General features: G+C 39.7%; 1 protein-coding gene across 18 annotated transcripts in view; it reads left to right on the plus strand.

Annotated features, from left to right (window-relative positions):
• The window catches only part of Akap13 (A kinase (PRKA) anchor protein 13), a 299,084-nt gene that overhangs the window by 234,439 nt on the left and 39,309 nt on the right, over positions 1-25,336 (plus strand). For all 18 annotated transcript variants that reach the window (XM_006541256.3, XM_006541250.4, XM_006541252.4 and 15 more), the window contains 3 exons: positions 5,660-5,702; positions 7,338-7,470; positions 14,401-14,575. In XM_006541256.3, coding sequence (XP_006541319.1) covers positions 5,660-5,702; positions 7,338-7,470; positions 14,401-14,575 — 351 coding nt within the window. The remainder of the gene's footprint in view (positions 1-5,659; positions 5,703-7,337; positions 7,471-14,400; positions 14,576-25,336) is intronic.

Here is a 25,336-nt window from a genome sequence, read left to right on the forward strand (position 1 = left end):
AACGTTTCAAACCAAACATGATGAAAATGATGTTGGGAAGAAAAATCCTATAGGTCAATTGAAGGCTTTTGTGGGGTTTGCACTGTAGCTGGTTCAGAATAGTGACCTCAGGAGAGAAGTTGACGATCAAAGAAGCCCGAATGAGGAGTGCTATAAGGATCCAAAGATGGCGCTCAGCTTGGCACCTTTGAGTAACTAAGTAGCTGTTAGATACCACTTGGCTGGTGAAGGGATAAAGGAAGAGCAAGGCAGTAGGGAAGATGTGTTCCCTTCTGCGTTGGAGGGGTTTCCCCTGTCTGAGGAGTGTCCACCTACCCACGAGTGAGCGAGGAGGTGAATGAGTCTGACCCTGAAAGCACGGCTCTGCCTTGAAGATTGTAGAGAAAGGAGGCCCCAGTATATTGTGTGCATATGCTAGGAAGACGTAGAGTGAGGTAGGAAATTTGGGATGAGAAGAGCAGTAAGCGCTGAACCCTGAGCAACCTCACTATTGGATGTTTTCTATTAACCCTAAAGAGGGAAACTCAAGCTATCAACTGGGGTCATTAAAAAGAGTTTGCCTCTTGTTTTCAAATTTAACAAGTGTGGATTTTAGGTGATTTGTTCAACTGAATTGCAGTTGTTCATGCTCATAAACAAATATGTAAATAAATATATTGTCAGCTGGGCAGTGATGGCACAGACCTTTAATCCCAGTGTATGAGAAACAGAGGCAGGTAGATCTCTGTGAGCTTGAGACCAGCCTGGTATACAGAGTGAGTCCTAGGACAGCAAGGCTATACAGAGAACCCCTCCCTTGAAAAACAAAATAAGCAAATAATAAGCAAATAAACCGTGAATTTTTATAACCTTTCCTGAGATCCCAAAGGCCATTGACATTATCCTGTTTCCACATAGGTTGAAGGTACCCTTTTCTTTGTCCTGACATAACTGTTGCACGCTCTAATGTCTTTTTGTTAACCTACTTCTCCGTGCAATGGCACATGAAGCCAACAAGGTGGATCTCCTTTTCCGTCAGCATTTCTCCACTCCTCCTTAAATCTAAAACTCTTTTCTTTCGGCTCTTCTTATTCCAGTGATGAGGAGGAAGAGTTTTGTAGTAAATAAGCTAATTTAGTATCTAGCTAATTTAGTGTTTTAGCTTTAAAATGGCTATAGGCTTATGACTAAAAGAATTCAATTGTCTGAGGGCTTTATCTTCTTGCATGCTGTATCTTCTCTATCCATGATGTATTCTGTCATCTTCTATAAGGCACTTGACTTGCATGCCTTTGTAGATCTATTTTGATGAGATGGATTTTTTTTTTGACTGTCTCAGTGGCCTCCCAATCCCAGAACAAGAGTCTTTCCAAAGCACACCTCAGGCATGGGGTGTATGCTCAGCCCACTTCTGCCCTTAATAATACTGTTAGTTTTACAGGACTTGCTGTTTGACAGCTTCCATTTATTTTCTGTTACCCATTTTTCTCCGTCTTCTGGGACACATAGGTAGGCTATCTATCATTCATACCTAAAAGTTTCCCTTTCGATCGTTCCATATAATTGAGAAACAGAGCTGTGGTGTCAGATCCCAGAGGTTAGGAAGTGGGAGGGTGGTGGTTTGTTTTTTTTTGGTTTTTTGGTTTTTTTGGTTTTGGTTTTGGTTTTGGTTTTTGGGGTTTTTTTTTGTTTGTTTTGTTTTTTGTTTTGTTTTTTTTTTGTTTTTTTTTTGTTTTGTTTTGTTTTGTTTTGTTTTTCCGAGACAGGGTTTCTCTGTATAGCTCTGGCTGTCCTGGAACTCACTTTGTAGACAGGGCTGGCCTCGAACTCAGAAATCTGCCTGCCTCTGCCTCCCGAATGCTGGGATTAAAGGTGTGCGCCACCATGCCCGGCCCGTTTTGGTTTTTTTGTTTTGTTTTGTTTTTGTTTTTTTTTCAATTTTGTTCTAAAACTCTCTTATGCTGCACGCCTCTCTTTGAGTTACAGGATCAAATTACTTAGTTACAGCTGGTATGAAACGTTTTGAGAAATCAGTTTCAGTAAACTTGAAATATAACTGAGTCTTCTTTCAGTAGGAGACCTTGACTTCAAATTGAGAGGACTTCCAGGATACTGTGGGAGTTATATTTTTTTTATGGGAAAACTATTTCTATCATGAAGTAATGCATTGTTGTTAGACCTAATATTGTGAGTGTCTAATACTTATGTTTATATAATTGCACTTCCAGTAAAGTTATTGTGGCAACCATTTCACATTGTCTTTTAAAGAACATGCCCTTGGCATAGAAATACTATTTAGTTTTAATGGTAGCCTCATTGATGTTCAGTACGTTTTTCACTATTAAGACACTTGACAAACAATGAGATATTTACTTTTTATCCCTTGTAGGCAGAAAGCTGTAAAAATAAACTTCAGCTTTCAGTGTTCAGAAATTCTCAAATCTCTTTAATCCAAAGTATTGGTGTGACACTATCGAAAAACAGCCAGGCTATGGTTTAAAAAAAAAAAAAAAAAAAAAGCCTCAGTAAATTTCCTTATTATTATGAACAAATTGTAACCCCAGAACATTACTAGTCTCATTGGAATTCTTTTATTATTATTATTATTATTATTAATCGTTTTATTTGTTTGCATTTCAATTGTTATCCCTCTTCCGGGTCTCTACTCCATGAACCCTCCACCAACTCCCCCACCCACTTTCGCCTCACCCCTCCAACATCCCCCTTCTCTGGGGCATCAAGTCTCCACAGGACTAAGCACCTCCTCTCCTACTGAGGCTGGATGAGGCAGTCCTCTGCTACATATGTAGTGGGAGCTCTGAGGGAGTCTGGTTAATTGATACTCTTGTTCTTCCTATGGGGTTGCATTCTTCCATTGGGATCCCCTGCTCAGTCCAAGGGTTGGCTGTGAGTATCTGCATCTGTCTTAGTCAGTACTGGCAGAGTGTCTCAGAGGACATCCATACCAGGCTGTAAGCACATCTTACATCTGTAAGCACATCTTGGCATCAGCAGAAGTGTTGGGGTTTGGTGTCTGCAGATGGTGTCTCATGGTAGGGTGGTCTCTGGGTGACCTTTCCTTCAGCCTCTGCTCCATTTTTGTCACTGGATTTCCTTTAGACAGGGACAACTCTGGGTTAAAACTTTTTAGATGGGTGGGCCGTGTCTATCTACTGGAGGTGGTCTCTTCAGGTTCTGTCTCCCTGCTACTGGGTATTTTGACTAATTGTCCTAGGAGCCTCTTGAATCTCTGGCATCCACAACTTTCTAGTGGTTCCCCAAACTCCCCCACCCCACTACTACTTATTTTTATTCATTTTCCTGGCCCTCTAGACTTCTCAACTTAGAATCTTAAAATATAAAAGCAGAAGAGTCATTTGAGTCCAGTGTCTAGCATTTCTCAGATGGTTCATTCAGTCCAAAAATGCCAGTGAGATTAATGAGGAGGAAGTAGGCAGATACACTAAGAAACTTGGTTAAGTAGCTTCAAGATACATGGTAAAGACCAAAGCAATATTTGATATATTGTACTTCCTAACTTTATTAATTAGAAAACTATAATAATGTAAAAACCATTTATTCTCTATGAGACGCTTTCTTGTTGTATAGAATACATTTTATTTTATGTCTACGCAGTGGTTGCAGTTCAAAATCCCTAGGTATATAGTAGATTAGTTCTGCATGTTATTTTGTGTCTTAAAATAAAGATGGTTTAAATGTTATTTATCTGCAATAACGGTTAACGAGTTAATGATAGGTTTATTTTCTTCTGTTTATAATTTGTCATGGAGATGGCCCATGTTATCTCATACTCTTAAAGTCTCTACACTTCAGAAATTTTAGAGGCAATAATTTTGGTGGCAGTGGTAAATTAATCTTTTTTTTTTTCCAGAACCACATGTAAGAAGTCATAGTGACTGAAATAAATTCTTTTTCAGCAATAAAAACATTGGGAACTCTTAGATTTGCTGCCATAGATTTCTTGGTACTTAATCACATATGTATTTAGTTTTCATTTATTCCACAGAAATCAACCAGTAGCTTTTTTTCTTGGCCAAGGTCATATTTTTCTGCAATATGAATTTGAAGTAATTCATCTTGTGTAGTTTACTAGAGTGGTAACTTAGTGCACTGCTTAAATGTGCAGTGCAATCCTGGCAGTCCTAGGAGAGCTGAATGCTTATAGCATTGGAGGCTTCGTGGTTGGAAAAGCTATAAAGCCATTGTTTTTACCAACAGTCTCTTGTTTTAAAGCTAACTAAGGTGTCATAGATTAAAATGCTTATAGTTTCACAAGTAGGTTCTGCAGAATTGGGAAGCAGATACTTCCTACCGAGCTACTGTTTCCAAACATGGTGAAAGTAATAGAAGAACCCCAAGTTGTCAGGTACAGGAAATTTGAAGAATCCCTTTAATGTCTCATTTACTTTATTCCTATCAGTTAAATATCAAAGTTACTTAGTAATAATTATTACTTTACATTTAAAATGTAGAACCAAATTGAGGTTAAAAGAGTTTAGAATGCCAGGAATGTCATTGTGGAACATCTTCAAATCTGTCAGTTTTACTCATCATAATCCTAGAGGCTCTCAAAACCGACCTCAGAGAGTAAAGTGTGTGTGTGTGTGTGTGTGTGTGTGTGTGTGTGTGTGTGTGTTCCATATGATAACAGTAGTTATGCAGTAGTTAGATAGCTATAAATGATCATATTAAAATTGAAAGCCATTCACCTTTGTGCTTGAAGCTTTGGTTGCTTATAAATTCTCAATGGTAGTTCAAATCTTTCTTGTTTTAATAGTAATTCTTAATTCATTTATCTATTAATTTGCCCATATTAATGTTTCATAGAGAAATAATTATATTGTTCCCTTTTCCTGCTTACAACCCTGCTACCTCACTTAGCCTTGGAGTTTTACTCACGTGGCTGCATTTCTGTTAAGGGAGGAGAAGAATGCATCTGCCCCATTCATTCTATTGCTGTCAACCTGAAAAAGACCCAACGGTCCGGTTCCGCTCACTTCACAGTTGAGGGCTGATCTGGGGAAGTCTTCCCACACTACAGGCAGAGCCTGGGCTCTGTTGCCAGCACTTTGCTCCTTCTGGTTCATTAATCTATTTCCAGGAATTCTCAGGAACCTATCAGATAGTATTAGATTATGCTGATGGAAATTTTTTTTGCTGTTTTTTTGTTTGTTTGTTTGTTTTTCGAGACAGGGTTTTTCTGTGAACCCTGGCTGTCCTGGAACTCACTTTGTAGACCAGGCTGGCCTCGAACTCAGAAATCCGCCAGCCTCTGGAAATATTTACAAATGGGATTAGGAGTAAAAAAATGTAACATTTGCTTTCTTCTTTTATATTCTTTGATAACATCTCAGAAAGATGGCCCATGGGAGCTGAGCATTCATTAAAAACAGAAACTAAATGTACTTCACCTGTACTTAAGCTTAACAACTGGTGTGTTCAGTTACACAGATCCTGGATTAAATTTACTTTATCCAAATACATTTTGTTCGTATTTCCATTCTAATTTGAAGGTTCCCAGTTTAACTTCTCCTAACCTTTCTAAGGGAGAGGTGCCTGCACTGATGTTCAGGGACTTTGTTCTCCTTACCCGTGAACATCAATCATCAGGACAAGATCTTTGTGTGCTAACTTTACCTCTGTGGCTTGTGTTTTCTAGGTTCACGGCCCTTCCACAGTACCAGTGCCAACCTGACCGAGAGGTACGAGGAGACATTTAGTTTCTTACTCCCTTTCCCAGAGTGAAGTGAAGATGATACAAACTATCTTACCACGTTTCATTAAGTACTCTTAAGTTTTTGTTTTTTTGTTTTTTTTTTTTTTTTTTGAGCTTCCCCACATTCTGACTTCTGAAGTGGTAAAGTTGAAATCATTAGAAAGTGTTTTACAGTGTAGGCTTTATCTTTGAACATTAGCCTCAATCACTTTATCCTCTTATCCTTTATATTGTCTATGATAAAAGATGATCGTTTGCTTTTATTCATGTAAAATATATTTAACATATATTTAAATGTACTTGGCTTGTAGAGATTTTCAGTTTTTAATAAATTTAATACTTTGTTTTATTGAGTTATGCATATATATATATATATATACATACGTACATACATACACACACATGTGTTGTGTGTATAGGCAAGCTTTTGCAATCTTTTTTTTGCAAGCTTTTGTCTTCTTAGTCACTTTAACCTTTAAAGCTGCGGGTTGGTGGTATAACTCTGTGGCTGTCCTCTGGGTTCCATCCCCATTCCAAGAAGAAAAGCTGTGTGTAGCATATACCTCTGCACACTAGAACTGAGGCTGTCCTTTTCCTCCTCTCTTCCTCTCCTCCTTTCCTAATACTGGGGAGCAACCCAGGGATTTGTGCATGCTAGGTAAGTGTTCCCTCACTGAGCTTCATTCCACCTTGAACGCATCTTTCACTTGACAACATGCACAGAATCCCCATTGACTCGTCATTTATGGTTCTTCGTTTGTGTTTATGAAATTAAACGTTGTGATTTAGTATTGCTGGATTTCTGATCATTTTGATTAGGTTGCCCGCTGTTTCACAAAGGCTTTAGTTTTGATTGTAACCTGCAGTCTTTCCAATGAGTGTTTCTCTTTATGGCGCTTTCAGATCTTTACCTTTCTTCCTCAGGAGCAGTGGTTTTTATGCCATTTCTCTTAAAAATGGACATGTCTGTTTTGTAACCACCACATATATAAATAAGGCTGTAATAGGGTCCTTTTATGGTTCTGCTTATGAATGTGCTCTCAGAGGCTGAAACTGCAGCCCTGTGGGACGGTGCTAATACCAGGCAAATCGCTTAGATGGGTTCTTTGTCCTTACATTATTTATTTAGATCCCAGTATGATTTAAGAAATCCCACTATTATGAATCTCCTAAAATTAAAACATACCCAGATTAGATGGACTTAAATTTCATTCAGACTTCTTGACAAGTAGATCAGTAAACTTGGATCTCTAAAACATCTGTCCACATTCTGCCTGAAGTGTGCTTACTCTTCACCCCAAAGTTATACATAGCTTTCTGGACGGGATCACAGTTTGTCAGTAGGCCTGAAGACTAGAAAAGATGTGTGTCTTCTGCTGTTGATGGCCCTGTCCGTGTCCTAAGATCTTGTTTTGCCTGCTTTCTCAGCACATATTCCGTCATCCATTTGTGTGTATGGATGTCCTTTCAAGCAAAGAAGTCAGTATACCCAGTGCTTTTTTATATTTAACTTTAGATTTGTTTTCATAGTATATGAGACCATTCAGTAGCCACTACCTGTTTCTTACTCAGTCCTGTTTAACATTTCTAGTCCTGAAAAACATAATCTTTTTTTTTTCAGTATAACAGAAGAAAACTGTAACTTCCTGCCTCCAAGTCCCTCAAAAAAGAATTTTGAAGAAAAGAGTGGGACTAAGGTTAGTCGCACCTTCAGCTACATCAGGAATAAAATGTCCAGCAGCAAGAAGAGCAAAGTAAGTACCTTCTGGAATGAGCTCTTGTCACCACCTGCCTATAGACAACAGGGAACGAGTGGGCTGAACTTCAGAGCTGCTTAGCGGCAGCAACGCAAGCCGTGGCCAGAGTTACCACTGTGTCCCACATGCCAGAAGCTGCCCTGGCTTCAGCTTAGTGCAGCCTTTCAGGAACCCTGCTGCTGTCGGCCTGCTTCCTTAGGGCATGCCTAAGGAACCCATCTCTCTCACCTCACCCCGCACACTGAGCCACAAGGCAGAAACTATTAAATCAGGTTTTAAAATCCAAAAGAAGGACTCTAAGATCAAAAGAAATATTTATTGGAATAGAGGGAAGAAAAGTATGCTTCAGAAAAATTACAAGAACTTTTAAGACTTTCTTAGATTGATTTCTACTTAGGAGGATTGGTTTTGTATCCTTTTTAGTGCTTAAGAAGTTAAATTAAGACACTTATACCTGGGGCTGAAGAGATGGCTCAGCACTGGCAGTTCTTCCACAGGACCTGGGTTCATCCCAGTGCCTAGATGATGGCTCACAAACACACTTCAGTTCAATTTCACAGATCCAGTTGTAGTTGTTTGTTCATTACAAGATTCTATAAAATAAATTAAGGAATAAATCGATAATAACCCCACATATATTCTCAATACTTTGATTTACATATGTTTAATACTTTTGTGGTTGTCCTAAAGAGAAAGAAATTAACTTTTTTATACTGATTCCTGATCCTAAATGAGAACTATTTTCATTTCAAACAAGTGAGGGTAACACTGTCTCCTCCCTTGACCCGCAGTCGTTTACTCACCTGTAACCCTCTGTCTGCCTACGCAAAGAAATAAGCACACAAAAGCAATACCCATGCCCACAAGTAGTTGGCCAACACAAAATGAGCAAATGAGCTCAGTGGTATTTTTATTTCATTTTGGTTTGTTTATTTTGCCTTTTTTTTTTTTTTTTTTTTTTGGTCTTAACTATTCTTTTGCAAAAACAAAAATTGTCTTGACTTTCATTTTTGTGTTTTTAAAGGGTTGCTTTGTGTTGGTAGTATTTTTTTGTTTGTTTGTTTTTTGTTATTTGTTTTTCTAATAGAAGATGTAGAGAAGTAGGGAGATCCTGGGAAGAATTAGGAAAGAGGTAGGGAAAAAAGATCAAAATATATTAATTTTTTTCAATTTAAAAAAAAAAAAAGTACTCTCTTTCCCCTGACTAAGCCTTTCAGGCACTCGTTGTGAAAGCTAATAGAAATACAGCCAATAAGTTTTACTAACTGTGTTGGCTTTCCGTGTGGTAACAAATTACCTGCTATAGTCGTCTCTTTAAGAAGGAATCGATTTCAGAGGTTTCAGCCTATGTTCACCTAGTATTGTTGCTTTGGGGCTGTGGTAGTAAAGTGCCCCATGGCAGAGCACCTACTGGAGGGGAAGCAGAGAGAGGGGCTGGGGCTTCATAACCCCCTTCAAGGGCACACACCCCATAAGTTCTCTCCAGGAGGCTCCCCGCCAAGTGTAGGGAGCAAGCACAAGGACCTTTGAGAGTGAGTGCATTTACTATCCTAGCTGTGATGCCAGGTTTTGTAAATAAAGTATCTTTTACCACAAAACTCTTACACCAAATCTGCTTTTTCACCATTTTTCCTACCAAGTATAGGATGAAAATACAGTCTACTAAATCATTTCTAGCCTAATTGTGTGTTTTATTGGATCCATTCTAGTTTGAGAAAAAAATATATATATATGAATGAATATGAAGCCAGGAGGAGGGGATGCATACTGTATTCCACATACTGGCAGTAGCAGAACCTGCATGTTTCCTTTGGCTTCCTTCGTCTATAGTTGCTATCAACACAAGAAAATTCCCTTGGGAAAACCGAACCATGTATTATTGAATGGCTTCTTTGCTTAGTGGCCTGTAATTCTCAGTTAACCTTGAAAATGTCATGGTTAGGTTTGGATGAATTCAAAATGTTTCTGTTATTTTTTTTTTATTTTGCTTTTAAACTGGAACCTTATCCAAACATACACACACATAATTATAAGGCCAACAAGTCAGTAGAGACTACCTCTGACCACCTCTCCCAATGAATGGTAGATTCAACAGTGAGATTGCTGAGGGGGCAGGTAATACAGACAGAAAAAAAAGATAATGTGGAATCAGACTTAGAAACTGGAACGTCATCTTTAAAACAGAATCTCACCCAACTTCCGTACTCTATAGACTGTGTTTCAAGTAGCAAGTCTAGATAATGGTCTGGCAGAGCTACGTGAGGTCTGGCTTCCCACACATGTTGCCTGTCATCGTGTGCTTATTTTTCAGCAAAATCCACTACTAAGTAGTTCTTTTTCATTTGTCTTTAATATTTTTTCACTTCAAATGACTACCATTAGGTAAGAGGCAGGTGATGAGATGGGACAGGAAAATAGGCTACCTGTGTTCGAGTCAGGTCTGTCATCACCGTTAAAGAACCAGTTGACTTCTTGCCTCCATTCCTCTCTGTCGACAAAATGACAACACTCTTTTGCAATTGACATGGTTCCTCTTTCTGACTTGGCTTCAAGATTTGATCTTTGGGGGCTAAACTGTCTCCAGCAATAGAAACTCCAAAAATTGCAAATTCATAACTCTGCAGATTGCAGTACGGTTCCCTTTACTGTGTGTTTTCAAGTACCCCTGTGGCCAGGCATGTTAACCTGCCGTCTTTCCTGTGAGTGGAGGTTAGCTTACTGTTAAATAAGACTGTTATACAGCTGCTACAGAACACTGTGACCTTGTCAGTATAAGCAGAGGTAATGAGAGAGAATTAGTTGTGTGTCCACCCAATTATACAGATAAGTGAGTATCAGTCAACTCTTTTTCCTAACTATTGAATGATGTTTCCTATATTGTTTAAAAAAAAAAGTGATACCATAGATATTAACACTATTTTTTCTATAAAAATAATGAACTTTCACTTCTCTTACCCTGTTTAGGAGTTGGTTGTTTTCTCTTTTTCTTCAGTGCTGGAGATTGTAGGGCCTTGCACATATTGGGCCAGTAATGTAACCACTCAAGTGCTAAGATTATTAATTTTTAAATATGTGTTAATGAGACCATATAGTTATTCAGCTGCTAACCAATACATATGAGTTGTATCTGAATATAGTTAGGAAAGTCTCTCTGAGTAAACATAGTGTGTGTGTCTATGAGAAGACAATTATAAACTTGAGTTTGTTATCCCACATGTTAAGCTGTGACTGCCAACACTCTTTGGACTCTCTGAGTAGCCAAAGTTAGCTATTAGGCAGCAAATGTTTCACACTCCTAGACAATATGTGTTGCCCAATAGTGCCAAGTTTTTCTGTGTATAGTTTTTATTATATAAGGAATTTAGTTATCAGTCCTGCATACATAACCTTTGAGTCAGCTGTAACATGCAGACGTTGCAGATGTATAGACGGAATGCTTTTCAGAAGCTTAGGAGCCCTAAACAGGAAGCGTAAGAGGAAGATGGGCAGTTTCTCTTTTGTCGTATTGTCTTTGAGCAGTAGTTCTGTTTCCTGCTGAGTAAATTGTGTGTATTATACATGTATTAAGGTCCTTGGATACATACACACTGTTGCCTTCACGAAGAGAGTGGTCTTCACGCCACTGATTGTCTTTTTCTATTAAGCTCTCGTTTTTACAAGGACAGCTTCAAGACACAAGACACATTTTAAACCAGTTCCTAGTATGACTCAAAAGTTCTCTGACTAAAAAGGACTTTCTCGCCAGCTGATACCTTAGTTAACGTTATAGTGAGCCATTCAGACCCAATTCCGAGTTTCTGTGCCTTGTATATGAAAGAATTTCCCAAGATGCCTAATCACATTTGGTTTTCATGCTCACAGAATACCCTACCTTCTAAAAGGATAGGATTAAGAAAGTGAAAACCAAGTTTCTTGCATAGCACCCTAGTATTATTGTGCCCAGTCTCATCATTTTTAAATGTCATTGGATTCTTATTCCACAGTACAGTTAAAGCATGTTAGCAATAGTTAAATATAGACATATTAAATTTAAGAATAATAACCAATTACCATTTTACCATTGTCAACTTTTCTAAAATATCTTCTTATAAAACATTGCTAGCTGGCCGTGGTGGTGGCACACCTTTAATCCCAGCACTCAGGAGGCAGAGGCAGGCGGATTTCTGAGTTCGAGGCCAGCCTGGTCTACAAAGTGAGTTCCAGGACAGCCAGAGCTATACAGAGAAACCCTGTCTCAAAAAACCAAACAAACAAACAAAAAAACCAACATTGCTTTTTTATGCAGTTAGGAATATGTTTTTTAGGAGATGTGCTTTTTAACTTACAGTATTAGTGTGGCCTTGATCCTTGCCATATTTCCCATACTACAATGCAAATGCTGTCCGCACATGTATTTGAGAGTTACTTCAGTTTTCTTTCATTTCCTGTGTTCTTCAGGGTAGAGTGGTTAGCTTTACCAGCAGCATTCAAATAGTTAAGACTGTCTCAAGGAAGCAGGCAGCCTCAACCCTCCCCTTATGCACTTTCTCAACCACTCTCTGGCTTCCTCTTACCGTTTTGCTAATGGTAGCTGTGAGCTGTCTGCCTGCCGGCATGAGCATCTTCTGTGAGAGGACATTTCCTGGCATGGGGGTCAAATCATGTCAGTAAAATGGGGTCGGCTTCCCGAAGTTCCTCTCATAACCGTGAGATTCACGGGACTAAAACATGGGCAGGTAAGAGCCTGACTTCTTCAAAGCACTGAGTTACAGCAGGGGGAGGCCATGTGTAGTTTGTTGTTTTGTTTTTGTTCTTGGAGGAACTCATCTGGATTACTGTAAAGGATGAGAACATGGATTATTCAGATCTGAGGAACATTACAGTTCGCCAGAGGCTCACCTAGCTGGCCTAGAAAGTTGTGCTGTTTGCTTTTTTTTTTTAACCATTGGTGTATGCTTTTAACGGTCAAGCCAAAAAAAAAAAAAAATAGTTTTAACTTAACAATTTACTCAGAGAAATTTGCAGCAAAAAACTCGCTAAAAGGGCTGTGCTCAAGGTGTGGTGATTCAGAATCAGGTTCTATGCATTTTAGCAGTTACTAATTTCTGTTCAGAAGAGTTTCCTGTTTTGTAAGGTGGTTTTCCCCTGTCCTTTCTGTTTGGTGTTTTTTGTTGTGGTTTTTGTTTTTTGTTTTTTGGGGTTTTTTTAAGTTTTAACATGCATCGGTTTGGCTTTTGAGGGGGGGGGTGCTCCATGTATTCTGTTAAGGGAGAGTTTCACATGAATCATAGATTTTACAAACAGCCCATTTCATAATATTGGGTGGGTTCTGAACTTTAGAAAATCAGACAGTTTGAGTTCCTATTTGTTACTGATGATTGCTCTGTGACCCTTTGCAACTCAAGGGAGATTGCCAGCCCTTTACAGTAAGTGTGGTGGATGAGAGCTGAGCTTTAGTGATCCCAGACTGCATCAACTGCAGCTTCAACAGTTCCTGCTCTGGGCGCCAAAAAAAAAAAAAAGTATTAGTCATCTTTAAGCCTCAGTCTCTTTAAATATAAAATGGAGATAATTAGAACAGTGCCCTGTCTTAAGAAAATACATGTGAGTTACTCATTCCCAGAGCCTGACACATAGTAGCCATTCATTATCTTAAGTGTCATGCATTGTCCTCTCTGTAGTAGAGCGGGGAGCATGATGCCCTCTTGCCAACTGAGTCTATGTCCATAACCTCTACAGGTAGCACGGATGAGTCACAGAGTTAGACACTGTCATGGTCACTCACTCTGAGAAGCTCACTTCCTGGGTTTTTTTTTTTTTTTTTCGATTATAGTCCTAGTATATAACTGTAGGTAAAATTCACCTCTATGAATTGTAGCACTTCATGGTCTAGTTAATTTGTAAGGGAATTATTCCCTTAATCTTGGGGATTCCCTACCCTGGGTGCCCAGTCTTCTGAGAGGAAATGGGTGCTGTAGTAATCAGCTTGAGGAGACAAAGAAGGAGGTCTGGGCAAGTTTCCTGGCAGGGCCTCTTGTCTTTCTGTACTTCTCTTCTTCCATGCTTTGCACCAGCACCCTTGAAACTGCTCCTGGCCTATTGTCTCCTGCCACAAGTCAAAATGTCCTTCCTTCACTACAAAAGAGTGTGGTTTTGTGTTGTTTTGGGAGAGTTAATACACTGGTGACACTCATTTTCAGTGAGGTATTTATTATATGTATTAAATGTTACTTAGAGCAAAACTATAAGTGGACACCTGTCCCATTTGCAAATGAAATGACTAGGGCTCAGAGAAATAACTTCCTCTCAGCCCCACCATAAGTAGAACTTAGAACTGCCTTTATTCCTAACCTCTGTGCAGTCCTCTACCTTCTTCTCACTGGCCTGTCTGTCACCATTTGAACACTGAACCAAAATTAATATCTGGTAACCTACTGAGTTCTAATTAGTAAAAAAACAGTATATGCGGGGTTATTTAATAGTTCTGATTAGAGAAAGGAAGAAAATGTCATCGTTCCTCAGGGACATAAATGTATTTTGTAAAACTTAAAGAAGAACCTCTCAGAACTTTTTAAACTGCATGACATTGTTTTTCTCCTTCAAGCTGATCCAGAATTGCTATCCTCCCTTGTTCCCATCCCATAGCTCCCCTTCTAGACTGACCCTAAATTTAGTGTGCCCTGTGTGGACTATGCTACACCTTACCAAGCTCTTCCTCTGTAGGCTCTGCCCCTTGTTTCTTAATATAGACAGCCCATGGCTCAGAACTTGTGTTTCAAATGGGATCTCCAATGTTTGAAAATTGATAAAATGTTGCCCAGGCATTGTTCCTCATTTCTGTCCACAATAGCCACCACCCTTCCTTGACCACGTGCCATCTGTGTGTCCAGGTAAGGGGCAGGCCTTCCTTCCAGTGCTCAGTTAACTGTTGATTCTTTTCTTTGGCAGGAAAAGGAAAAGGAGAAGGATAAAATTAAGGAGAAAGAGAAAGACTCTAAAGAGAAGGAAAAAGATAAAAAGACTCTTAACGGGCACACATTCAGCCCCATTCCTATTGTGGGTCCCATCAGCTGCAGCCAGTGCATGAAGCCTTTTACCAACAAGGACGCCTACACGTGTGCAGGTAAGAGACATGCTCCTCTCTCCAGTCAGAGGAGGCTCTCTTGCCTCACAAAAGCTGGTTTGTTTCTAGTTTCCTGTGCATCCCACCCCTGATCTGTTCCTCATTTGTGTGGAGAAGTAACGCGTGTGTGTTTTTTCTTCGAATTTTAATTATGTAACATACAGGCTGTATTTTTTTTCAAGCATCTCTAGTTTCAGATTCTGCGCTTATAAATTGAAAGAAATCTGGCAAATCAAAGCAACACAAAGTCTTGAGCCTTAAAGCTCCTCAGGTTCTTTGTCAGACCCTACACACTTATTTTTATGCTTCACACACATATACACACAGCACGCATGCACGCGTGCACATGCAATTTAGAGATTCAAACTCAGGGCCTGGTGTAGAGAAGCAATCTTCCTTCTAAGCTGTTTCCCAGCCCTTGTGTGCTTACTTTTAAATCTGGCCTTTTGGAATATGATCCAGCACTTTGCCAGCATTAAATCATGATGGCTACCAGCTGAGAGCGTCTGCATGTGCACATATGCTCCGTGCTTCTGGTGTAGGACTTAGATAACCAGTATCTGTGTCACAGCCACTTCATTTACCATTGCAACACAAAAAGCAGCCATAGATATATCAACAAAAAAGGCTTCATTCTAGGAAATTTCCATTTATAGATACTGACTTGCATGTCATGTCATATTGGTCTTTTCGATTCTTTTTCCCTTTTTTTTATTTTTTGGTTTTTCGAGACAGGGTTTCTCTGTGTAGCCCTGGCTGTCCTGGAACTCACTCTGTAGACCAGGCTGGCCTTGAACTCAGAAATCCGCCTGCCTCTGCCTCCCAAGTGCTGGGATTAAAGGCGTGAGCCACCACACCCTACCTGAGAATACATTTTTTAAAAGGTTTGGTCATATACATTCTTGTAAAAATCGATTTGAAGGATATATTCCCTAAAGTAATCCAGAGCCCTATTTGTTTTACTCTTTAAAGGGAAAAGCACCTAAATCAGTATGCATTCCTTTAGGCAAAAATCACACACATCATCAGTATCCTCCATGGCTGACTTAACAGAATATTGAGACCATCACACAGTAGTTTCAGATATACTTACAAAACAGGAGACTAACTCTGTCCAATGTGTCCAGTATCCCCACTGTGATTTCCTTTGGGGACCCAGGTTCTAATAAGGACTCTTTAGTGTTAAATGTCACCACTTTTGCTTTTTGTCCACACAACACAGTCCACCTCTCAGTATTGAAATTAATATAATTAATTAATTTAATTAATTTAATTGCCTACAGTAGAATTCAATAGAACCTTTTTATTTTAACCATATTATCTATCAATAAAACATTTTAGCATATTAAACTGGGGCATTTAATGTTAAAAACTACATTGAAGTTGCACTGTAGTTAATATAGAGCACATTGTAAGGCTCAAGCCTCAGGTTTGCCATTTTACTTTCTGATTAGTTATTAGATGATCGGTATTGTCTGTGATCCATGGCTTCTCAAAAGACTCTGTGTAGCTGTCTCTCTTCATTTTCTCTAACACCAAACAAGGTATTCCTCACACCATGATGACGGCGAGCAGAGGAGGGGCAGTATTGCTGGCTCACTTCTTGGGTGAGAAGCACCTCTTCTCCCTCGTCTGTCTGTAAAGTGAAGCCACCTAGCATGAGCACCGAGTGAGGCAGCAGTGTATCACCCTGCATATCAATTCTGCTTCCTGTCTGAAGAGCTCAGGTTACTTACTTCTCTCATACAGAATACCTGACAGAAGCATCGGAGAGGATATTTATTTTGTCTATAGTTTCAGTCCATCTCGTACAGAAGGCATCACAGCAGTGACAGGAGTCTGTAGAGGAGACTTCTCTCAGTCTTGGGAGATCAGGAAGCAGAGAGGCAGGAATAATTTCAAGACCCTCCCTAGGTACCTATATCTGCCATTTATGCCACCTAGACACCATGTCCCAAAGGATCTGTAAGCTCCTATAACAGTGCAACCACGTGAAGACCGAGTGCCCAAAACATATTTCTTTGGGGGACAGTTCACATTCAAACAAACCATAACCAAAAATCAATGTAAAGGATAGTTGCAGTGCCTGGGAATATATTTCACTAGTAGACCTCTTGTCTAACATTGTATATCCTCAGTTCAATTCCCATCACCGGGAGAAAAATAGCCATAGCAATTTACTTTTGTGTTCTAAAGTATTGTTTTGCATATTCCCTTTTTTTCCTTATGAAAGTGCCTTTACATTCTTGGGAATCATTAATGTCAGAGAAACATTAAAAGGCCCCAATTCTTTGATAACTTCACACAGTATATCTTGAATATATTCACGCATTCCCAACTCCTCCCTTAACCATCTATAAAATTTAAAAAGCTTCTATAAAATTAAAAAAGAAATTGAATATTGGAAATACATAATGGTACAAAGAATACATTCCCATTCAGATAAAGAGGTACAGCAGAATAGAATGAAGGATTGGGCAAACCAAGATCAATACCCAGCGTGGCAGATGCTAAATCATATAGCTCCATGTCCACCATCTGAAGCACAGACTGGTATAACGGGGGCCCCAGAGGGCTTGAGCAGCCTGCCCTTATAGCATTGCTGTTTACAATTTCTATGACCCTCTCTTTAAAAAAGGCTTCACTAGTTAACTGCACCTTGGTAGACATCCCATATTCCTAGGGTTTTCATTGCATTCTTTGCTTCACCTCCACATTTTAATGCATTGCCCTTTGAGAGGCTTCCTTCTAGGAGAGCAACTCTGCTAGATGTTGCTGGATCTCTATCCCTTCCTTTGAAATCAGGGAGAGGGCCATGATTCCATAACTCTGCCTGTCTACAAAGCCAGTGCTATGTGAATAAAATCAAGGACCACCAGAAGCTTAAGCAGTAGTCAGGCACCCTTGAAACATGGGTGTAGTGGTCTCAGAATACACCGGTGGAAACACTTCCCTAACAGTGTGCCAATGCCACCTTGAGCCTCAGATGCTTGGCGTATAGTTACAGGACTTAATGCTGGTCCTCTTGAGTATGATCTTGATTGCTTTGGTCCAGTCCTTTCTTGGGACATGTTTCCCTAAGGTCAGCCTTACAAGCACTTCCTACCAGGAAGCCCTGGAGTTCTCTTCTCAAAAGTGTTTTCAAGTGCACCCAGAGCTGGAGAGATGGCTCAGTGGTTAATTGCACTGGTTGCTATTCCACAGGATCCCTGTTCCATTCCCAGCAGCACTGGCTGCTCACAGCTGCCTGTGACGCCAGTTTCAAGATGCCTTCTGGACTCTGCAAGCACCCTGTGCACATACTGCACAGGTATATATTATACAGGCAAAACACTCATATGTGGTTGGTTAGTTGATTGATTTGATCGATTGATTTAAAAAACAAAACAAAACAAAAACATCCACAGCTTCCAGCCAGTTCCTGAGTCCTGAAATGTCCTCAGGATATCTTTCCTATTCCTTCGATGTCCTTGGCTTCTTTTTGGTGGCTCTGTTGTCTTGAGCAGCTCCTTTGTCCTTGGCTCCAATTTTGCACATACTTCAGAACTTTCTTCTATGCTTTTTTGCTTACAACTTTCACTTTAAAAAATTAAAAAAAAAAAAAAATAACCTTAAGCTGTAAGCTACAGCCTGAGTGCTGGGCTGCTGCAAAATTTCCTCCACTAAAATTTTTAGTCTATCCCTTTCATATTTAGTCTCATAAGTCCCGGGGCTTATTTAAGATACAAGTTCTCTTCCACAGTTTAAAATGAACGCCATTAGTCCAGTTTACAGTTGTCCTTACTCTATCAGACACCACCCCAACAGTCTTCCTTTCCCCTCCATATCAGCATTCTGAGCATTTGCACTCACAACAGAATCGCTGGCTGAATTGTGGCTCAAGTGCCTAGGGCCACTATGGGGCTTTTTGAAATGCTCACAAACTAATTCTTAAACGTTCCTACATGGTCAGGTTGGCCACAGATGTGACCCTGCTTCTTCATACCAAGTACCTTTTTATTACTTAGACTTTCATCTCCTGACAGATACATGAGGGAAACAACTTGAAAGGCAAAAATTATTTATTCTGACTTACAGCTCCACTTCATCTTTGTAGGAAGGGCGTGTCAAAGCAGAGCAGGTGACATCATGGTGCCAAGGAAACTGGAAAATAATGCCTACCCTGGCTAGCTTTTCCCCTTTTTGTTTTATCTGAGTCTCCATCCTGTGGAATGGTCCTGTTCACCTTTATAGGAGGCCTCTCCTGCTTAGTAACATTGTGGAATGTCCATATACAGACAAGCAGTGTGTCTTTTTCCAGTCCAATCAAGTTGACAGTAAAGAGGCAGAGGCAGGTGGATCTCTGTAAGTTCAGGGTCAGCCTGATTTATACAGCAAGTTCCAGGACAACCAGAACTACATCGTGTGAGACCCAATCTCAGAAAAAAAGAAAAAGTTAATAAACATTAAAAAAGAAAAGCGGGCTCAGGAGATGGCTCAGTGCTTAAGAGCACTGACTGTTCTTCCAAAGGTCCTGAGTTCAATTTCCAGCAACCTCATGGTGGCTCATAACCATCTGTAATGGGATCTGATGTCCTCTTCTGATATGCCTGAAGACAGCGACAGGACAGTGTACTCACATGCATAAAATAAATACATCTTAGAAAGAAAAGAAGAAAAAAAAGAAAGAAAGAAAGCAAAGCATATATAATAAAAGCTGGAAATTGAGACACCTGAGTAGAGCCAAGAGTTTTAAAGGCTATGGATATAGAAAATATGCATATTATGCATTTCATGACCTTCTGAAGCAGCAGCCTGTCAACCTCCCCTGACTCTGATTGGAACTGTACTGTAAATAAATCTGGGGTTCGGGTTTCTACCGTCTGATGGACTGTAACTTGTGAGCTAAGCAGTCATACAGGATGTTTTGTGAAACCCAATGTAGGAATAGTGAAACCACGAGGATCCCCAACTGAAGCAAAATACAGAACTACTCTGTGGACAGACAGCATGCCCAGAGACTCCCCAGATGGGGAGTGGGAAGGTGGGCGTCCTGTTAGTCAAGCAATACAACTTAAAAACAAACAGTACAACCATAGATGCCACAGATGGAAGCAAACCAGTCTTAGGAGCAACTAGCAGATAGATACACATGACTAACTGGCTAAGTGAATAGTCTCTGTAGTGGAAGGTCAAGGTTAAACAATAGAGCAGACATAAAACTTCACCTGCAGAATCATTGTAGAGAATTTTCAGATATTTCAAATGTCTGTATCATCAGCATATTTAGATTTATATTTGCTTATAAAAGAAGAAGTAGCTGCTCTGTTTTCTAGGAAATTTTATGGTTCCCAAAAGCTTTTCATATTTAACTCACTGGTTATATGCTTACATGTCTTTATGGACTAGTACTGGGAATTGAACCTGAAGCCTCCCATTTGCTAGAAAAGCACTTCACCACTGAAGTATATTGCCAGCCTTAGTATTAAATCCTAAAAGTAATGACAGTGGAGTGTGGTGGTATGGAGTGTGGTGGTGTGTACCTGTAATCCCAACACATAGAAGGCTGAGGCAGGTGGAGGACCATGAGTTTTAAGGCCAACCCGGGCTACATAGCAAGACTTTGTAAGAGAAACGCAACAAGGGCTCACCAGATCATGATACTTGTTGACCTCCTGGTTGGATCCTTAGAGATCCACATGACAGAAAGAGCTCGTCCTCTGCCCTTCACACACGTGCCATAATGTACCCAGCATAAATAGGTTTAACTGTGATTTTTAAATGTTTGGAAATAAAACAAGGGCAGAGGAGTTGGCTCTTCTGAGTCTTTTTTGTGAAGACTTGAGTTGAATCTTGAGAGCCCTTATTAATCCAGGTGTGGTATCATGACCTATCTATCACCCAAGGGATTATGGGAAATGACTGGAAGCAGGAGAATCCCCGGAAGCTTGTGGGCAATCGCAAACAACAAAGAGCCCTGTCTCAAACAAGGCAGCTCACTCGTGTTCTCTCCCTCCCTCTTTCCCTTCATTCCTTCCACTTCCCTCCCCTCCATCTCTCCTCACCCTCTCTTACACACACACACTCTCACGCACACACATGGAAAGTAATTCAACAAAGGTCATGTTCACAGATATTTTAAATTTCTATATATTCTCAAAATATATAATATATATATATATATATACATCATATATATCATATATGTATAAATGTATAGTAATGTCTACAGATAGCATATTATTATATAAAATATATACTATAACTCAAAATTCTGTGACACATTTTGGTCAAGGTTGTTCATATTAGAAAGAACTATTTTTTCCATACAGAGAAACCCTGTTTCGGAAAAAAAAACAAAAAAAAAGAAAGTACTATTTTTTAAAGAATTACATAAAACTCACACACACACACACACAAAATGACCCACCAAACATTTTCTTTCATTTCATAATTTTCCACGTTTTATTAGTAAATTTAGATGCTCAGTTAACACCAATCATTGAGACTGGCGTGGCGGATACTAGGATAATATGCACTTAGTCTTACGGATGTTCTAGACAGACTCAGTGTCTTTGCCAGCTCCAGCAGACTTCTTGTCCCTGCTTTAAATCTACCCACATCATTGCTCCATCTTACATCACAGACAGCATCTAGAGGATCATAACAGAAAGGATCAGGGATTGTTATTACCCCAGTAAGCAACCAAGGTCCAGAAATACATTTTCCGTTTGCAGTCACCCCACATCAGCAACCTAGGGAGGAGTTCGGTGGTTTAGCTACAGCTACTACTGTGCTCTAGAAGTAGTAGTGGAAGAGTTTAATCATTTGATGGTTGCAGCAAAGTTTGTGTATACCCATGTACGGCTTGCTTCTTTGGGGGGTGGGGGGGAGTTGTAGGAGTAGAGGCTTAAAAGCAATGGAACAGTATGTAATCGTCTTTCCACAAGCATGAAGGTAACTGCCTGATCCTCCTGACTTCTGACAGACAGGGCCTGCTATGCATATTTGTATTATAAAACCCCATCTATTATCTTTGCAGGAAGCGGGAGATATGAGTAATCCAGGGACTCAGAATCCTTTGTCTTTTCCCTTCACCCTTCCACCCTCCCTCCTCCCAGCTCATGTTCAGGATCTTCCCAGGATTCTCAGGAAATGTAGCATCCCTGCAGTTAGTCACCTACCTCCTGGGAAACCACTGTGCTTTTAGAAGACAGTGGCTTTTCTTTTTGTTTAATAAAAACCCATTTTGTCTGACCACTGGGTAGGTCTTAATAACCCAGACAGCTGCTCTCTCAGGCTCTGGCTTGTGATTTAGAAGGATCAAGTATAGGACATGACAGAGATGATGTATGTTGATGGTTTGCAGTGACTTACTCCTGACATCTGCACATCCGAGTATCCATCTACTTGCAAATACTAATAGTTTGGTAGGATGGACTTTTCAGTGAAGTCATCTTCACTGAGACCACAAGATTACCCTGGACCAGTCTGTCAGAACACACAACAATTGCCTGAAGAAAAGATCCTTTCTTGATCAACAAGACCACTTTATGTGCAGTTTGCTGTGGAATAACACAGAAGTGTTCATGATAATGGCCACAAAAACTGGTGGGTGGTACAGCATCTGTGTGCTCTCACAGTCTGCTTCTATGTTTAACAGAAAGCCTAAACCTCTGCTTGGGAATGTTTCAAAGTAAATGAATTTAGCAGAAATGTTAGGGGGACTTTTTTTCCCTTGGTCCAAACTGTACTCCTGGTTTAGGGTTAGTGGAGAAATAAATGTCTTTGCAGTTCTTCATTCTGTACCATGTAAAGCTATCTGTGGATAATCAACTGTTCTCTCTGGCTGCCACAAATAGTTTATTTTGTGGAAAGCTCAGTGGAGTCCTTCAGATTAAAGAATTTGTTACATTCAAAGTTTTGAATCTTGCCAGCGGTTTTATTTTGTTTGCATTTAACAGATGTAAAACGACATTGAGACTATTGTTGGTTTGTATTCTGTTGTGTTGGCATCTTCTGGGTGCTTTTGTGGTGAGTTATTTCTGTTGACCAAGACAGTAAACACCAGACTGACTGGACCCTAAGTAGGAAACATTAGTTAGACCTGCATGATGGTTGGGTTTTCCTTTGGATTTCTTCAGAAGCAGCAGCTCAGTAACTGGATGGTTTCTGAATTTAGAACCAGTCCGTTGCTTCTGTGAGATAGGAAACACAAACAATTGCCTAAAGAAAAGATCCTTTTATTTAGAAGAAAAGAAAGTAAGTAGTTTGAGCAATAAAGTCCATTCTCTATCAACAAGAACACTTTGTTTCTCTCTGTTTACCAAGGTTCTTTCAAAAACTGCTGTGAGGAGCAGTTAGCCAAAGTGGCTTAGCTCTTTTCTGTGGCTTTTCTCTCATTCTGAACATCAGCACTGTGGTTATTAACACTGGCTACTAAGAACGTCTCACATGGTTTTTGCATACAAGTACTATCAGTCCAGACCAGACAGCGCCTAAAAGTCCCCAGTGATTTTAAACAAGAAGTTGCAGAAAGAATCCTGGAACATGTGTTTCTGAGTTGCTGTTAGTTCCATGGGTTGGTTGGATTTTGTGTGGTTGGTTGGTTTGGCTTTGTTTCTGGGGGGTGTTTCTTTTCTTGTTGTTAGAATTAGAGTTTTCCATTTTCCCATAGGAGGAAAATGTTTCTATTTGTTCTTAACGGCCATGTGTCCTTAAAAAGGATCAATTTTTTTTCCACATAGATTTTTGCTGCTAGTAGACAAAACAATGCACTAAAGTGCTTTAATGTTCCTTTCTTCAAAAGTCTGGCTGCATATGACAGTTTTCCTGCTGAAAAAGAAAATGCGTAATATATAATGTTTCCCCGGAGATCTATCATGGATGATATGACAAAAAAAAATCATTCCCAGGCATGCAAATTTGTTCCATTTTCTTTTGTTAAATGTTCTCATGTAAGAGAAGATAGGGAGGGAGGGAGGGAGGGAGGGAGGGAGGGAGGGAGGGAGGCAGATAAATGGATGGGTGGATGCAAGCTGAGCTATTGGCTTTTAATTTCATAGAAATATGATTAAGGGTCAGCTCTAAGCCTGTGAACCACTGTACTTTGTGACTTTTTGAAGAATTTTGAAATAATGAAATCATCCCACTTACTGCTCTTAGGCACTGTTTTAAATATAAAGAAGGCCAAATCAGCTTTTTCTTTGTTATGAACATTTGATAAATGTTGAAGTTTGTTTTAAAAAAAGAAAGAAAAGGAAAAGGTGTAGCATAGATTTAAGCACAGCCATTGAGAGAAAAGTACTTAGAGGCAAAGGGCAGTCTGCAGCCAAGTGTGGGCTCCAGCTTCTCTGAAGAGCCCTGGCAAGTTTTCTTTCGTCTTCCTAACAACACAGTATGGTTTGTGGCAGTGTACTTAAAAATATACTAGACATGCCTTCGTGTCTTATATTTTTAATTGTCTATTTTAAAACAGATAGTACAGTTGTAAATCCCATGACTTTGGCTGCTGTCTGTGGCGCTAACCATTACTAATTCACTCACACCTAGCACTAAAACCGTTGTCCTATGTGTTGTGTCTAGGACCACTTGGTGACAAATTTAGTGTTTTTCCAGTAGATACTTCAGTGTGGTTAACAGATAGCCATGTGAACTGCTTATCACTACGACTTGTGGCTGTAATCCTGGGCATAATAAAAATTTCAGCTAGGTTGTAGGTTTGATGACAGTTAACTGAAACCGTGAATCTCTGTGAAAAGTTCTACTGGAAGCACATTCAGGATGCTATTTCTACTTTTGTGTCTCATGAAGTAGAATTGTTCTTAAATCTCAAACAGTGGTCTAAGAACATGAGAACTGCCAATGTCTCTTCAAAAGTACCATTCCCCTCACCCCTAAAAAGCAGCACTACTTAACCTTCTGAGGGTTGTTGAATCTAGAAGGAAAGGAGCAGGAGGGAACAGCTTGGAAGCAGTTTTGGTCAGGACTGTTTTTGTTTGTCACATTTACAGATCAGAATTAGTGCCAAGTTCTCAAACCTATATCCTCTCTTATTGCCCGCCCAACAAGCCCTGGATATGATAGAGTCAGAGTAAAACAAAAGAAAGGATGCATTTCGTAACTGTGATACTGAAATTAGCATTTCAGTATAATGGATGGCAAATATGGTAAATTACTATTTTCAAATGATAAGGGAATCTAAGGAGCTTTTGGGGGTAATACAGTTTGATACACTGGTGGTTTTCTAAGTAAGAGCTATTAATACAATATTATACATGGATAATATAATAGCAGTAGGAACTTTTTGGACCTCAACTTAAAATGTAAAAATATAGCTCAGTGATAGAGTGATTGCCTATATTGTATGAGGCACTAGGTTTGACCTCCATCGACACAGTGAAGGAAGGGAGGGAGGAAGGAAGAAAGGGTGTGTAACATTTTGACACAGTACTTCATCCTTCATTTTTAAAGAAATACACCTTTACAGTTAAAATTGAATTTGTTTCCCTATGTCAGTCTTCCTTCTTCCCTCCAAGTAAGCGTTGATGTCATCTGTGGCTCACAGTTCCCTCATATGAACAAAACTGGGTAGTAGTGGTTGGTTTGCTGTTGCTGTGCATCTCACTTTGCAGTTTGCTTTATTCTCCCCAGTGTTCTATTGTAGAGAACGGAAGTACTGAGCACATAGATGTAGATACTGGCATTTAGCTCATCTGTGGTACTGTCTTTCACACATACTTCAAGCTGTTCTGCTGCTTAGGATACGGGGCTATTTCCACT

Source organism: Mus musculus, chromosome 7 (assembly GCF_000001635.26).
Source record: "Mus musculus strain C57BL/6J chromosome 7, GRCm38.p6 C57BL/6J".
Classification (NCBI taxonomy): domain Eukaryota; kingdom Metazoa; phylum Chordata; class Mammalia; order Rodentia; family Muridae; genus Mus; species Mus musculus.